At 49.6% G+C, this 16,501-nt stretch overlaps 1 protein-coding gene across 4 annotated transcripts in view; it reads right to left on the bottom strand.

The window, feature by feature from the left end:
* LOC126511175 (carboxyl-terminal PDZ ligand of neuronal nitric oxide synthase protein-like) overlaps nt 1-16,501 on the bottom strand; it is a 276,647-nt gene that overhangs the window by 17,736 nt on the left and 242,410 nt on the right. For all 4 annotated transcript variants that reach the window (XM_050158183.1, XM_050158184.1, XM_050158185.1 and 1 more), the window contains 4 exons: nt 11,638-11,798; nt 10,031-10,210; nt 2,699-2,864; nt 1,197-1,349 (listed from right to left, as the gene is read on the bottom strand). In XM_050158183.1, the coding sequence (XP_050014140.1) occupies nt 1,197-1,349; nt 2,699-2,864; nt 10,031-10,210; nt 11,638-11,798 (660 nt within the window). The remainder of the gene's footprint in view (nt 1-1,196; nt 1,350-2,698; nt 2,865-10,030; nt 10,211-11,637; nt 11,799-16,501) is intronic.

The following is a 16,501-nucleotide window of genomic DNA, read 5'->3' as shown; positions in this document are numbered from 1 at the left end:
CCCCCCCCCCCCCCCCCCCGCCGCACAGTACTGACCACTACAGCCCAGTGGAGGGGACAGGTACAGAGGTAAGGCAAGAGGGCTCTGGGCTCGGAGACTAGCGCAAAGGCATATCACTGTCACAAAGGAGTGTTAGGGTAGTTCTTGGCCTTATGTATATGAGCTGGGCTGCTAGCAGGAAATGGGTTGGGGCAGGGTTTCCAAAATGAAGGATCAGATCTAAGTGAGCTGCAGCAGCAATGAGCTATCCTCCCCCTGGGCTCTCCCATCAGGGTCCTGAACTGTCTTAAAACTCCCAGCTTCCTCAGAGGCAACAGCCAACACCCAGCTAGAGAAAACTCCTAGTTAGCCACTCTGACTTGTGATTCCCCTCAACTCCAGACTCAAGCGTAGCCTCCCTTTCCCAGGAGCCCAGGGCATCCAGCCTCTATGGTCTCAGCCAGGGCCTGGGGAGGGAATTCTCTTATAGCTCAAGGGAGGGTTAGGCAACTTGTAGCATCCTGATATCCAAAAACAAAGTACCCGAGAAGGTACCAATGGCTTCCCTTTCTGGTCCGCACCACAGAGACAGGAGAGTGTGAGCCTCACCGGGGAGATTGAGTAGAACCTGACTATAGTAATAGCGGTAGCAGCAGGCCTTCCGGAACTGTGGTTCTGAAGACGGACCTTGTCCCAAGGCCCTAGGTTCTGGGAAGCCCTGCGTCCACCCCTTCAGTCGTTAGCATTATGCAGGCGCCGATTCCTGTCTCTGGGAATCCAATTTCTTCCCCGATTTACCTTCCAAAGCAAAATCCTGACCCTCTTCCGAAGCCCCACACTCTCCGCCATGGGTGTTATTCTCACGCCTTCCCTGGGCATCCCCTGCCGCGGAACAGGCAGACTTGACCCCCTTGGCATCATGCTGCCACCTCCGCCAACTTCCTTGCCCTGCACCTACACGGCGATCTCATCATCCAAACTGTCACCTAACTCCTGCCGCTGTAGGACATTGAGCAGGCGTGGCAGCTCCTCCTGGGACCATGAGTCACGCTCCTCGCTTTCGTCCGTGTTGGACTCATACTCTGAGGCGATGCCTGACTCTCGGAACTTGATGAGCTCCAGGCCACCCAGGAGCGGCTCACCCTGCGCCATCGACCGGGTATCCTCAGATGGGAGGAAACGAAAGCACTCCAGCTTCACCAAACAGTCACGCCTACCTAAGGGACTGCCCGCTGGGTGGGCAAAGTCAGCCAAGCCGGCGCCGAGCAGAGGCGAGTGTAGGTCTTCTGGTTTAGGGGTGGTGGGTTCACAGAGCACAGGCAGTGCACCTGAGCGGAAGGTGATCTCCAGCAAGCTGTCCTGGGAGCCCACTGAAGGGGGACAAGGGACAAGGAGAGGCAGTGTTAGGCAAGGCTTCAAATGGGAGCTTACTTATTAACCCTTGTGGCTGGGAAAGGCTTGGTTCTGGCAATTACAGTCCCTGAAAAGGTCCTTTGACTGACTCGGCAGCAACCCTGAGAGATTTTACAGCTTAACCCAGCACTTTGTCTCTTCCACCCTTGCAAACATCAGATGCACTTGGCTTCTGGGTGGGGTGGGGCTGGGGACAGCTTTCAGAGAGTTGGGGAGGATGCTGAATGGAGGATTTTTGATGGGGGGAAAATGTACCAACCTATCCACATTTCAAGTACGGGGTAATAGTGGAACCTTGCAAGAGAATCTGGACACCAGAGTGGGTTACACACATTTTAGACCCCCAGCCCTGCCCTTTCTCTGACCACTGATGAGAAGTCCCCATGGGCTGGACTATGAGATAGCTATGAGCTATTAGGAAATAGCTATTAGATAGATAGCTATTAGGAAACCAACGGTAGAGCTAGAAAAACATCAGATTTGCAGTGAAGTCTTAAGTGTGAGTCTAGGCTCCACTCACTGTTGGCTCATTGTGTGACTGAGCTACTTATTAAACCTCTCTTGAGTGTGTTTCCTCAGTTGTGCAATGGTCAGGATGGCATTTACTACTACAGAGAATAAAGGAACTTACACATTAAAAAATTCGGTCACAGTTCTTTGTGTAATAGCTGATTGGTAGGTATTTGCCAGCGCACAGTCAACACAGGCTTCATGCATGCCTAGAACCCACTCAAGGGCAAGTTTATGACAAAGGCCAGGAACTAGACTGCCTATTGCTTCCCAGTTCAGCTTGGAGGAGTCTGGTATACAGGTAGCAAAGCATCTCAGACCAGGGGCTATGCATAGACTCTAGTTACGGCCACAGTTACTCAGCCGCCTTATCAATTAAGTGGACATCTACATAGTGCAGAGAACCAGCTACTAAAGAGTTTGGGGGAACCCACAGAGTTCACAACATGATACCCCGTATGGGCTCCGTATATTTTCATTGGGAAAATCTCTCTGAGAAAGAGATGGGCTTTCTTGGAATATAAAGTGACCGAGTTTTCTATAAGGAGAGAGTGGACAGATATGTACTAGTTTCTCCCAGGGACCTTCAAGGTCAAGTCTGGGTAGTGGATAGAAGGCAGCCAATATGGACTCTGGCCCTGTAATTCTATAATTTATGAAACGTGCAGACTAGTAACAATGAAGCCTGTGTTCTATTGAACTATAAGGGTGCCATCAAGGCTCTGAGCAAACATCCCCCGGATCGTGGAAATAACTTATTTTATGAAGAGGGAGGCTGGATGGGACCCCAACTTACTGGCATTCTGTCCTGACAGCTTCAGCTCCAGCTCCTGCACTTGCTTGACCAGCAGAGAGATATGCTGGAGCATGTCTTTGTTCTGCAGCAGGAGCTGGTGCACTCGCGCCTGGGCCTCCAGCCGTGCCGCAGCCTCAGCCGCCAACTGATCCTTCAGCAAGTGAACCTGCAGAGAGCGGGAGACAGGAAGACAGAGAGAAGGAGGGACAAAGAAAAAGAGAGGGCATTACTACAAATGGCAGTTGCCAATGGATGGCCAGGGCCGGAGATGCCCCTTTCCACATCCAATTCCAGATGAAGGAACCCTGTACGGAAAACTGGGGACCTAGAATTGTAATGTTGGAAAAGTGGTCCCCAGCCCTGTGGACTTCTCTCTATACCTCAGCCACCACACTGAGCCCCATGTCAAGTGCAAAAAGTAGGAAAGGCATGCTCACTTCCTGCAGTGTCTGTGAAGATAAACTGCCCTCCATTCCTGTTTTAAGAACTTACATAGGCCCTACACTTGAGACAGGGTCTTGCTATATGGCCCTAGCTAACCTGGAGCTGGCTGTATTGACCAGGCTGGCCTTGAGCTTGCAGTCACGCTCTTGTGTTTCTGCCTCCTTGGTACCAGGACTGTAGGTATGTGGCATCACACCCAACATTACCCATATCTTAAAAAAAAAAAACAAAAGCAGCCCAGTATGGTGGGGTACATGTTGTAATCCTAACATCTGGGAAACAGAAGCAGGAGAATTTTTTGATGACAGTTCAATCTATATAGCAACTTCCAGGCCAGTCAGGGCTAGCTAGCAACAAGACCTTGTCTCAAAATCAATTAAAAAAATAAAATACAAAAGCTTATATATTGACCAGACCATCACCATGTGATGCCTCACCCCAGCCCATAATCTTTCCTTCTACTTTCCTGAACATCAGTGCAACAAGACACAGGAAGTAGAACTCCATTGCTGTTAGTGAGCTGGTTGTAATAAAGCTTGGCTTCTCATATCTGGGTACCAGCTTCTCCATCTTTCAATTCTTTTCTTTTTCTCAATGGACACCCATAGAATCCTCGATTCTTTCTTGGAAGGGGTTTAATATTTGTTGAGTGACTAACAGTAGTGCTCTTCTGACAGCCATATAAAGCCAAGGTTGGTGTTCACAGCGGACACTTCATCTATTCATATCCTTCTTGTAGTATGACGTCAGCCACGGCACACTCAATAGTCTCTAACCTGCGGTGTTTACGTGCTCATCCCTGGAGTGTAACCCTTGAATAGAGGTGAAATCACTGGGGAGAGATGGGGCATATAGCCAGGACGCTAGCTTCAAGAAAATAGTGAGAAGGCCAGGGTTCACATATACATGGTTCTTGTACTTAGGAAGGGGATCGGAAGGATTTCGGAAGGCTCTCGAGAAAGGGAATGAATGAGCTTGGTCACCTGGAACCAAGTCAGCGCATAGGAAAGATGGTTTTCTTGGAGACAAACCATGGTGTTGACAAAGAACCTGGGTGGGTGGGATGTGGGGTGGAAGAGGGGAAGCCTCCACTGTTCTTTCTCCCCTTTTCTGAAAAGCAGCATTCTCTAGAAATCCCCATGTTGCTGAGGCTGACCGAAGGCATCTGCAGGCCTCCGCATCTGCTTTCTCGGGACACAGTACTAAGACGACTGTACTCAGGTGCAGCAGATGCTTCCCTCTCTGCCCCGTTCAGAAGGCCTGGCCTCACAGCTGGCTCTGCTTTGAACTGAGCAAGGGCACCAATGAGATTCGCCAACGCTTCCCATTAGTGGATCCTCAAGGTTGGGCTCATCCTCCCCGGGGAGATGAGGCTTAATGAATCTAAAGAAAATCTGGCCATTTAAAGGACTGCCAAGGACAGAACTCTTGTTTTCATCAGGATGATCCTTCGCTGTTTCAGATTCCTGGGAGAAATTCTCAAGAGGGACGAGACCAGGAAAAGAAGTGACACTAACATTGGAGCCTGGGGTTCTGATGAAGGATGGCTATGAAACCTGCAGCTTCCTGGGAAACAGAGGTATGGAGAAACTTCACTCAGGGGTCTCCTAAATCCTACTGAATCTAAGAAACAGGGAAATAGCTATGGGAAGCCCCAACCTGCATCCCCACAGGACAGGCAAGCTCAAAACTCTAGCTGCTAGTACCGTTACTTACATGAAACAAGAGCATCAGGGAAAGGACCCTGCCATCTATGCAATCTACTTACTAGATCTTTCACTTTCTACTTATTTTGGAATCAAACAGAAATATAAGACAGAAATATGGAAGGTGGCATTTCAGTGGATAAACAGAGAGCACAGAGCCCTGAACACCACTAATTAGCATCTGTTATAGGCTATACACCTGCTACACCCTCAGGTACCAGCATCCCAACAGAATAGATCATTAGGAAGCAAGCATGAGACTAGCAGCTGGGGTGCTGGTGTCTTCGCTGACTCCTGAGACAACCCACTTTTCCCTGGGCTCATCTGCCCCATCTGTCACGGGAAAGGGCTGGCTAGGGGCTGAGATGGCCGATTCTGCATTCAGACAGTCATAAACACTGGAGGGCACTTAAAAGAAGTCCTCAGATCCCATGGTGACATCTGAGAACTGGAAGGGAGAACAAAAAAAAAAGTGGTTCCTTCTTGCAGAAGTTAGGGGAGTGTTGGAAGCCTCTCTGGCAGGTGTCCAAGTTCCAAAGGCGGAGTGCCATCAACACCCTAGAGATGACCCTTGAATACTATGCTTCTGGTAAAACCCATTGACATTAAGTGCCATAAGCAAACACCCCAGAGAGCGAGTGCCTCTTGTTCCGGATTACATAAGAATTTTACCTCTGCCAGCTCAGAGTGGTATCATTTTGGATGTTTTTAAGCCCCACGAGCACAGAAACAACGCGCCGCTGTCACTGCCCAAGCCAGCACTAACGAGCCTCCTGCGTCTGCAGTCATCCAAAGTGGAATCAAGCATGAGGCTCAGACCTCTGCCTGCAGCACCCAAACCAGGCCAAGTGAGGACAGCACAGCTTAGAGCTCTTTAAACTCGGACAGGACTGCTAAAATGAGGTAGTGTTCGCTTCACCCTTGGCTTAGGCTCTGTTTCCCAAGTAGGACAGAAGTAGAAGGTACCGCCCTAACCGCCGACCCCCATGAGTGGTGGACATTTATCGTTAGACACTTTTCTTTCTTTCTTTCTTTTTTTTTTTTTTTGGTTTTTTCGAGACAAGGTTTCTCTGTGGTTTTGGAGCCTGTCCTGGAACTAGCTCTTGTAGACCAGGCTGGTCTCGAACTCACAGAGATCCGCCTGCCTCTGCCTCCCGAGTGCTGGGATTAAAGGCGTGCGCCACCACCGCCCGGCCTAGACACTTTTCTTACAAAGAATTCAACATTTCCCACACAGCTGACCATAGTCCGTTCTGAAAGGTAACTGTGGAATGTCTCCTCTCCAGAGCACCTTGAGTACGGACTATTCCATTCAGACTAAGCCAGAGGCACAAACACAGCACTGTGGCACTTAGAGCCACACTTCGTGTTGGCATCCAGCTCTGCATCCCAATCCCAGAACAACACGTATAACACCAACCCTGGCCCCTCCAGCCCTGGTACCACTTCCCCAAAGTCTGGCACTCACCCTCAACCCACCCGGCCACCTCAGACCATCGCCCCACTCACTCTCCGGCCTACTTGCCTGGACTCCAGCTCCTCCATCAGAAGTGGGGGCAGGGCCAGGCTGAAGTTAGGGAGTGGCAGGCACATGGAAATGGCAGCGGGGATAACCAGAGCAATCCCTCCCTCCCCAACCCCCACTTCCCTATACCAGATAAAGCAGAGGCAGGCAGCGCTGTCTCGGCATGCATTAGGCCAGGGACTTGGGCAAGACTGGGGACTGGGAGAAGCCACAAGGACGAATGCTACGTGGCGGGCCAGGGTGGGGGTGCAGTTTTCAGCGCTGTTTCTCTAACCACAACACACAATATCACAAAGCATAAATAACAAATTACTTGTTCCTAAATAAGCGGAAGTGGCAACAGGCAGAGGAGGTCTTTAAATAGCAACAATGAGCTTCACTACCATTTTCCCAAGAGCTAGGCTAGGGCTTGGCAAACTGTAAACATGTCTGGCCCACTTAACTGTTGTCAATCAGCCACAGTCCTGGAGCCAGGCAGGCCCAGCATGCAGCTATGCAGGCACCAACTACATCCCAGGTACGATTCAAGGTGTGGCTCTTGTTTTTCATCCACACCCTTGAACTTCTGGTCCAGGTAAAAGCGGAAGCTAATGCAGCCAGGCGAGCCTCATGCTGGGCTGGGAGTCTCAGAGGGACTAGGGTAATTCGCTATTTACGCACTGCAGAATGACCTGGAAACCCTTTGGAGTTGGTTAATACCATCTTTGCTCATACGTGTTTAAGGCCAAAGAAGGCCTGATCAAGATCAGCACTGAAGGAATTGAGGTGAGGCTGGAAGAGGGCTTGAGGTCTTAGAAAAAGTCACGACAACATCAAAAAGAATGAACTATGGTCCCGAAGGCAAACAGCCAAAACAGATGGGTGTGTGAGAGCCACTGCAGTGGGGGCCATAAAGAATGCAGTAAGCGGCTTTAAGAGCACACATTATCTGCAAGAAATTGGGGCTTTACCCTTAGATTTTAGTCTAAGAAGTAATACAGGAGGGTTTGGGAGCTCAGAGAAAGGGAAACGTTCTCAACCTAAACACCAAGATGACTATTACAATTGCTGTGTTCTGGGACCACTGGGGGTTCAACGAGACACCTTGCTGCGTGCCAGCAGCTGTCTGACAGAACAAGAGAAAGTTGACATCCCCACAGGGAACTAATCGGTCCTGCGGAAGAACCAGGGGTATTGCAACTGGTTTGTTGCAGGCCCATGGCAGATGCCAGGATGCCCTGTCATCAGCCTGCTTGCATGCCTTACATAACTGATTAGACCCATAGATGGGGACAATGACAGAAAGTCCTTTGATCAAATCCTACAGAGGAACAGAGCTCGAAGAGGCTGGTTTAAGACTGAACCCACCTGCAGGACGGGGGGGACAAGGGCCAGCTGAGAGTACAGTTGTACCCTCCTGTGTCCCTGGCAGTAGATATAAGATGAAGATGGAAGGCAGGTGGTCAGAGAGTGACTTAAGGACAATGGCAGGGACAGGTTAGAGGACTATGCTCAAGAAGCCATCAGATGACCTTAAGTTGAGTTCGACGGAAAGTTCAGAAGTCTACCGCTCAAAGTCGTCACTGCCCTACGGCAGCCTTTTGTTGTATTACTGTGTGAGCCAAGGGTCCAGCAGCTCACTTGCCATCTACACCCAATAGATTCTGAGCAAATGAGAGGCTTGGACTGGCCAACCTGGTGAATCGCCTAGAACTTAGAGAGAGGCTCACGAAATGGATCTGGAACACTACACGGTTCCCTTTCCTTAGATCCAACGCCTTCTAGGGGAGAGGCAATTAGAATAGGGCAGGGCAGGGAGGTTTTGTTAAGACAGATACTTGCTATGTCAGAAAGCCACTCTTAGGTTTGGCCCTGATGGAGGCTGACCTGTGACAAATTGTGCGTCTGACTGAGTACAGGCTGAGTGCTTCCTTCCACTGCTAGAATGCCGCGTGTAGATGTGACACTTGCAACTGATTTCTCTCTAGCACTTAGCTGAGACTTCAAATTCAGATGCCCTTTGCTAATAAGACAGCATGAATATGCATCAGACCTACTCTTGGGTAAATAATAATTACTTGGGAATTGATATGCTGAAAGAGAATCGTTCGGAGAATGGATCCACATTCAGTGGGAAACTTGGGGAAATGCTGAGCCTCGGGGTGGGCCGGGGCTGAGATGCACAGGCTTTGTGTTGCTGTCAACCCCCACACTGAGGAGGAGAGTCTCAGACTGCCATGCTGTCATTAGCCAGAGATGGATTCTTTCATTTGACAAAGAACGTTTCCCCCCCCTCCAAATATAAGAAGTCATTAATGACATTCCCTTTTCTCTGTCACTGATTTGGGAACACCTGCAAATCCTCCCGCCAGCATGGCGTAGCCTTTGATTTCACAGTCAGATCTGCCACCCCCATGCCGCCTCCAAGACTCTGTCTGCTACTTGGAGCATCGTCCCACTGGTTCCGCTCTTCTGAAATGAGGAGCCAAAGTGACCCACAAGGCACCAGCCTCAGGGACAGTCGGTGAAGGCTGGATGACAAGAGGGCTCTTTCAGGCCAAGCCTTAGCAGACGGAAGGATCACTCTGCTGGGGAATTCACTTCATCCAGGAGTCAGCGGAAGAGGAAGCAGATCGCACAGAAGGATCAGTAGATTCTCCCTGGAGGAGCCTATTTCCTGTACTGAACAGGGAAAATCTCAGCACCTAGTCAAGCCTATCCGATCCAGAACACTGGTGCACACAGTAGCCTTTCACAGACAACTCTCCAACCATCCCATCCCATCCTCCTGACTACTTTCATTTACCCACATAAGGCCTGATCCTGCCTGGCTCTGGCTTCACACTTCAGCTTTTACACGGAACAGATGCATGTGTCTTCACCATTCCCTGACCTGCCCATCATCGAGAGAAGGCTCAAACTACGAAACTCCAAGGAAGCATGGATGACAACGACCTCCAGTGGAAACCAAACAGAAGGGTTTCCTGCTGAAAGCAGCAAGGGCAATCAGCTCAATCCTCTCCCCAAAGCAGCAACGATCCAACCAGACTCCAGGGCACAAACTCCATCCAGATGCTAAAAGGTAGCCATTTCTCAAATGGCTCAGATCATCTAGTTGAATTCCCACGGGTTCATTGCTATTATAATGAATTCCTAATCAAATACTGTCTGGAATAAGTAGGTCACTAATGGAGGCTTGAGGACCTGTTCCGGTCAAGAGGGTTTGGGATGCCTGAGCAGCAGTCTGTGCAAGGATGCTGGTCACAGATTTACACTTGGAGCTGTTTTAAGAGTTGTCACCCCTGTCCTAACTCCAAAGGCATCCCTTCCCACCCCAAACATGAGGACATAAGGTAGGGAAGGGAGGGTGGGACTGCGTACTTCTTTTTCCTTGGTACATTCAAATCATCATCCAACAACATTCAGCCAAGCCAGCCAAGCCTAACTCAGAGCGAGGGATACACGGGGGAACCGATGTGTTTTTCCATTTTAACCATAGCTCCCACCTGTCCCCCTCCCCTGTCACCTCCTAGAACCCCAACAAGCAATGATCCAATAGCATGAGCAATTCCTTAGAGCTCCCTAGGTTGTAAACCTGCCCCTCGCCCCTCGCTTAGGGAAGGTGCATCAAGCCCATGAGAGTGGAGCCTGTGAAGAAGGGAGGAGGCTGAGGAGAACCTGGGCCACAGCCACTTGCGTCTGCTGCTGCTGCTGCTGGAGGAGCTGTTGGAGGAGCTGCATCTGGTGGTGAGTGGACAGGGGCGTCCCTGCGCCCAAGCCTGGTGGCTTCGAGGAAGCAGAAGGGAGCAGCATGCGGGGTGAGGCTGTCAGCATGGGCTCCTGAGGACTGGGTGAGACCTGAAGAGAAAAGACAGAACATGGCTCATAGGCAGAAGCCAGCTCCGAGGGCCAGCTCCCTCTCACTGTAATGGTCGCGATGGATACATGGGCAGAATGAAACCCATGTGCTAGAGATGCCGCATCTTGAAGGACAGGAATAGCTCCAGGGAGAAAATACGGGCACACCTGGGCTTGGACCACAGAGCCAGAAAATTCTATCTCCATACCTTGGGAACATCATTTGCCAATAGGGTGGAAGACGGGCAGCTGACAAAAATTTTTTTTTCTTTTTAACCCCTCATTTCCAATAATATACCTTTCTGAATTGGGGTTTCTAGCTTTAGAATCTATGTTTGTGTACACAACTTCCTATCACGTTACTATGGCAACAAGAGAGAGACGGTCTCAGCTCTTCCCCGCGCTATCCTTTGCTTCCTATTCTGGGGTCAGATGCTCCATCCTCTCCCATCTCGTCTCACAGTGAAGGAAGAACATTTGGATATCACATGACCCGGAGGGACCTCTGTTAGCTAGGTGACCACAGTTGCAGTCTCTTTCTCCTGATGGACACTTTCACACAAATGGCTCCAGTAAGTCAGAGTTGAACGCCAGGGAGGTAGGTTTTGTTTCCAGTGGCTCTGCTGATCTTCAGACATGCAGGAAGAAGGCACCCGGGGACAAATGCCTAGTGCCCCTAGTAGTGAGGTCATGGGGCAGCAGAGAAAACTGGAGGCACTGCCCGCCAAAGTACACAGGTGTTTCCTCATGGACTGGACTAATCTGAGTTGGAGGATAGAAAGTGCCAGAGAGCTTCCTGGGAACCCAAGGGTCGGGAGCTTCCCTTTCAGTTTTTGTTTTCCTTAGCTTAGTTGCCTCTAAGTTTGAATTTAGTCTTGGGGCTTTCAGGGCTTGTCTCATGGATCATATCAGAAGCTCCCTACACCTTAGTTGTCCTATCCGTGGAATGGCAGGCTGGGGTGATGAGGCCCCCCTTAATGTGGTCTCAGTTTCTAACATGCCGTGGGCCAGTTTCCAGACTCAATAGAGCTGTTACACAGGAGTTTTAAAGGCACACGACTGCTAGATGAGGCGAGAGGGCTCAAACAGACTTTTTTTTTTTTTTTTTTTGCTATGTTATGTGATTATCTGTATCACACGGGTCTGTTGGGTGGGCTCTGCACAAATATCACAAGATGCTGTTGTGTATGGAGAAAGGGACAGAATATTGACGGGATCCCCCAGGCGGGCAATAAGCTTCAGACACAAGCTCCACGGCACCCTCACATGTGTGCTGGCCTGTGGATGCTGAACCTGCGGAAGTCAGACCTCTGGAAAAGGCGACAAAATATGCTCTGGCGCTGCCACTGGGTGACCAGGGCAGCTCACTTCTGAAGCTGCAGCCAGGGGAGCCATAAGGCATACAGCTTGCTCAGAGGATCACCTACCGTAGAGTCTCTGTCTCCTTCCTTCCCTACAGCATCCAGGTCCGTCACCCCACGACTGAACTTGAGAATGTCATTCCCAGGGAGTGGAACCTCCACAGCATCAATGTCAGTTTCCTCAGCCGTAGCCGTGGAGGCCCTCTCGGCTCCAGGAAGCTGGCGGCCTGCAGGGACAACAGGGCAGGAAACCATGGCATAAGGAACAGTATTTTCTCTTTATTTTGTTAGTCCTCCGTTAGTCAAGCCCAGGTGTGCCATGGGCTTCCTCTGACATTTACACGTCCTTTTGTTCAAGTACACAAACACACCTTTTCAACCCCATATGATACTTTTAGTCTTACATCATCGTAAAGTTCAGAAACAAACAAACGTTTGCTCAAGCTGGGTGCAGCATCTCCACAGCCTGGAACATTTCGAACAGCAAGGTGTAGAGACGCTAGAAGAAAGGGCGTTGTCATCTCTAACTTCATCCCAGCTCCGGCCTCAGTTTCCCAACCTGGCACTTACTCTCGAGAGTTCCACAGAGAATATTTCCTTTCCCTATATTTGGGATTAGGCTTGTCACTATGTTCTGCTTTGGTATTTCGAGATGGGGAGGGGGATTTTATAGCTCAGAATAGTTCACAAGGCCAGCCCCAAACCTTATGCCTATCTTCCTGTCTCTGCCTCCTGAGTGCTGGGATTTCAGGCATGTGCCACCATGCTCCTCTATGTTCACCACGATTTCTTCAAATACAATTTCCTAATAGCTTTCAGAGACCAAGCAGCAGCTGGAAAATAGAGTTGGGTGTTGGTAGCGGGGTACACAGGGTGCTGATTCCCTAACGTTGGAGCTAGCCCAGACAACCATGTGTCAGGCTCGTGTCTGCTTTGCAGAGCCAGTGGCTGTAAGTCCTTTCTATGCAGATAAACCTGACCATGTAAGGGAGCGAGCTCAATATTTAGAAGTCAACAGGATGCTAGGTTTTCCTCCTAGCTGATCCAGCTTTTTATTTCCTTGTTTGTATTGCGTTTATTTATGCACTTGTATGTCCGTGTATGGGTGAGGATGCGCCACGGCGCACCTGTGGAGGTCAGAAGACAGATGACCTGAATCGCTTCTCTCCTGCAGTGTGGGTTCCAGGGATCAGATTCAGGCTGTCAGTCTTGGCAGCAAACACCTTTACCTGCTGCGCTCTTTTGCTGGCCGCTAGCAGGTTTTATTTGAATAAAGTCCTTCCAAAGGCTTCCCAGACTATGTACATGCTGGACAGTTGCTACGTGGGAGAAGGCATACCTCCAAGGAAATAGATCTCTCCCGGGAAACCCTCCCCAGGGAGAGTCTGAGAGAGGGTAAACTGCACAAACAGGCAATAAAGATTTGAGCAGTGGTCCCACCTTGCTCTGAGCCTTGGGGGTGGCCAGAGGCAGCTGTTGCCAAAAGATATAAAAGATATACCTCCCCCATAGTACAGGGAACAGAGGAAGAATGAGGGAGACAAGAAAGACAGTCACAGAGCAGGGAAGGAGAGAGGAGGCACTGGGAGGCGTGTAAGTGAGAAGCAACATAAAAACCTCCGCTGAATCCCAGAAGAGAAAGCGCTGACATCAAAGAAGCCAGAACAGCTTCCAGCACTTGCCCTTTTCAATTTCCAAGTGTAAATAAGTTTCCTCTGTACAATGAAGGGCCTGCCATCCCATCACAGGCAGGGCTCCTCTGGAAAGATAAACACTGCATTCAATGAAAAGCTCCCCAACACAGAAGCCAGATCCCCACAGGAAACCATCAGTTTTCCTCTGGACCTTCATAGGAAAATCCTTCTCAGGAGAGCAGATGAGAAGAGAAAAAACAGGTTGCCAGCAGTTTACACACACTAAGAAGGTGAGTGGGAGGCATAAAGGAAGCGACCAGGAGAAGGCAGTGAGCAGGCTTCCTGAAGAAGAAAGGGTTCCACCTCCAGATCCAAAGGGCACCAACTGCTGACACTCAGATACACTCAGTCCCATGGCCACAGGAAAGCCAGATCGACCACTCAGCTCATACCCGCTGTGAACTACAGACCTTTAGAGCATCCCCCCATCCATTCCCTTGTGCATATGTTCCATATGCAGAACCCTAGCTACACGGCTAGCACCAAGAGCTTACAATAAACCGTGTCCTGGGTTCATCCACCTGCGTTCTCTCAGCGCCTCAGAGGAGAACTGGTACCCAACACATGGTTTGCTGGAGATCACTGAGTGGGCAAGGGTAGGGTCAGGAGGAAAGTCTGACTGCCCTGTGTAGCAAGCCTGCAGCTCCAGTGACCTCTTGACACGACTTTCTCACTTCCATAGCGGCCAACAGTCTGTGCTAAAGAGCCAGCCACCACAGAACCCAGGCATCTGCCGAAGATTATTCTAGAGCTTGCTGTGGAGTTACTTTTTTAAATTGCAATCAATATTTAAAGCAATAGACCTTGTGTCAAGTAGATGCTTATCTGTGGGCAGACTGATCTGATCAGATGGAGGTTCAAACAGAACAAAGATGAATCTCCCACGAAGAACAGAGAATGACAGCAGATGGCCTTCAGACTCAAATTCGACCTTCCCAAGGTCTCCAACAGCACATTACTGGTTTACCAGGCAGGTGAAACAATTACTTAAAATGAACCACTCATTAAACACAAACACAGATAGAGATGGGAAGGAGGAAAGGGATTTCTGTGTAGCTATTTCTAGCCAAGTTTAACAGCTGGGGAGAGAAGACTCCTCAGGGGTGGTGTTCTGGATGCAGCTTCCTTTAAAACACCCATGGTCCTGGAGGAACCCCAGTAAACTCACTGGTTTCCCAAGCCAGACTTGCATGCAATCATTCTTTACCATCAGGGCTCTGTGGGCTGAATGAACATTTGTTCCTGTCTCTGCAGGAGAAGGTTGCACAACACACACACACTCACACACACTCACACACACTCACACACAAATGATTTGTCATGTATACTTTCTCCCTCACATTACTGCATAACCTCACCTTTGCCGGCAGGTGCCTCCCTCCCTCTCCCCCAGGGATGCCAGTATGGTAGAGCGTGCCAACTTGAGCTTGATTGGCCTTGAAAAGATACAGCTGATGTATCTTTGCCATCTTAAACCTCGAAGCAAAGCATGCTGGGCGAACTAGTTTGCTTTCGATCGCTGTGCTAAACGTCATGACCAAAAGCAATTTGGGGAGGACAGGGCTGGCTTGGCTTATGCATCTCCATCACTGAGAGAAGCCAAGGCAGGAACTTAAGCAGAAGCAGTGGCAGGAACCACGGAGGAGCGCTACTTATTGGCTTGTTCAATCTGCTTTCCTGTGCAAACAAAGAGCACCTGCCCAGGAATGGCACTGCCACAGTGGGCTGGGTCTTCCCACATCAACCATTAATCATGAAAATGCCCTACATGACAATCTGATCTAGGTAATTCCTCATTGGAAGTTATCTCTGTCCAGGTGACTCGAGATGTCAAGATGATACAAACTTACCAGCACACTGGGCCTGACACTACCTGTGGAAGGCCAATTATATAATTACATTCTTTAAGGTAGATAAGAATGTCAAGCAGATGACACCTCATGTATATTAATGAAAATTAAGAAAATTGTCTCTAAAAAGGTAACAGAACAGGCCAGGTGTGCTGGTGCATAAGCCAGCCTGGTCTACATAGCAAGTTCTATACTAGACAGGGCTCCAAAAAGAGAGGTAACAGAACAGAGGGTTAGTGGTGCCTAGCATGGCTGGAAGGTGGGTGCTGACTTTTATACCACAGCGAGAAGAGAGTAACTATGCCGGCGGACTCTTCAGTAGCCACCGTCTCCACCACTGCCTTCTGAATTCACTTTGCGTTTACCGCCTCAATTGTATTAACTCCCCCAGCCGAGGTGTCATCATTCCTCATCAAAGAGGTGGCTTAAAAGTCACTCTGGTTGGAATCTCTTCTCAATCTTCAAGCTCATCTTAGCATGGAATAAGCACTTTATAGACGATTGTTGACAGTGATTAATACACACGCTGTCCCTTGGCCACACTTATTGACTGTTTGTCAGCTTATTCAACAAGTATTTATTGTGCTAGGAGGTCCCTATGCTCCCAAGGTTCGCAGCCCATTGAAGACAGAGGGCAGGCATCCTCTGCCTGGTACTCAGAGGGCTGGATGTTAATGTCAGTGGAATCCTCCAGGAGTACTGAGAACACAGGCACACAGCAGAAAACAATGTATTCTGAGTTTCTGAAAGGGGAAGGGAAGAGAATGGGAGCTAGGAATCAGGCCCCCCAGAGGAGAAAACAAGAGCACAGAATGAGGAGGAACTCTGCAGGAAGCAGAGGGCACTGCACCAACAATGGCTATAAGGTACTTGAACTACCCAGAGCAGGAAAGGAAGGAGTTTGGGGTACCTGGGGGAAATGAGACTGAAAGCAAAGAACAGTAAGTGATCCCTACTGGGAACTCCAAGGATTCCCCAGAGTCTTCTCCTCAGCATGACAGGAAATCTGTCATCTCCCCCAGCAGATGGCTGCAGGGGCTGTAGGTGGAAGGACAGCGCTGTTCCGATTGCAGGAAAATAAGACCTATTTCTTAGTGTTGCCTGTAAGAAAGGGCACTGACAGTTCTTGTCAATGGGTCAGCCCAAGACATCCTGACCTCCATGACCAGAGGCTGAGGGACAACAGATCCAATTAACTACTTAGGAATTACAGTAACCTCCTCAGACAGGACTTCTGCGATGACAATGGTCGTCCCTCCACTCTAGGATTAAGTAGTTTCACTAGATCAGTGTCCTCTACTTTCTGGTTAGAAATTTCTCCCTCTCCTCTCCTCTCCTCTCCTCTCCTCTCCTCTCCTCTCCTCTCCTCTCCTCTCCTCACCTCTC

This window comes from Alexandromys fortis, unplaced genomic scaffold (genome assembly GCF_014885135.2).
Source record: "Alexandromys fortis isolate MF-2015 unplaced genomic scaffold, M_Fortis_MF-2015_v1.1 scaffold_106, whole genome shotgun sequence".
Taxonomy (NCBI): Eukaryota; Metazoa; Chordata; class Mammalia; order Rodentia; family Cricetidae; genus Alexandromys; species Alexandromys fortis.
The sequence above is the reverse complement of the archived record's forward strand: the minus strand, read 5'-3'. Positions and strand labels throughout refer to the sequence as shown.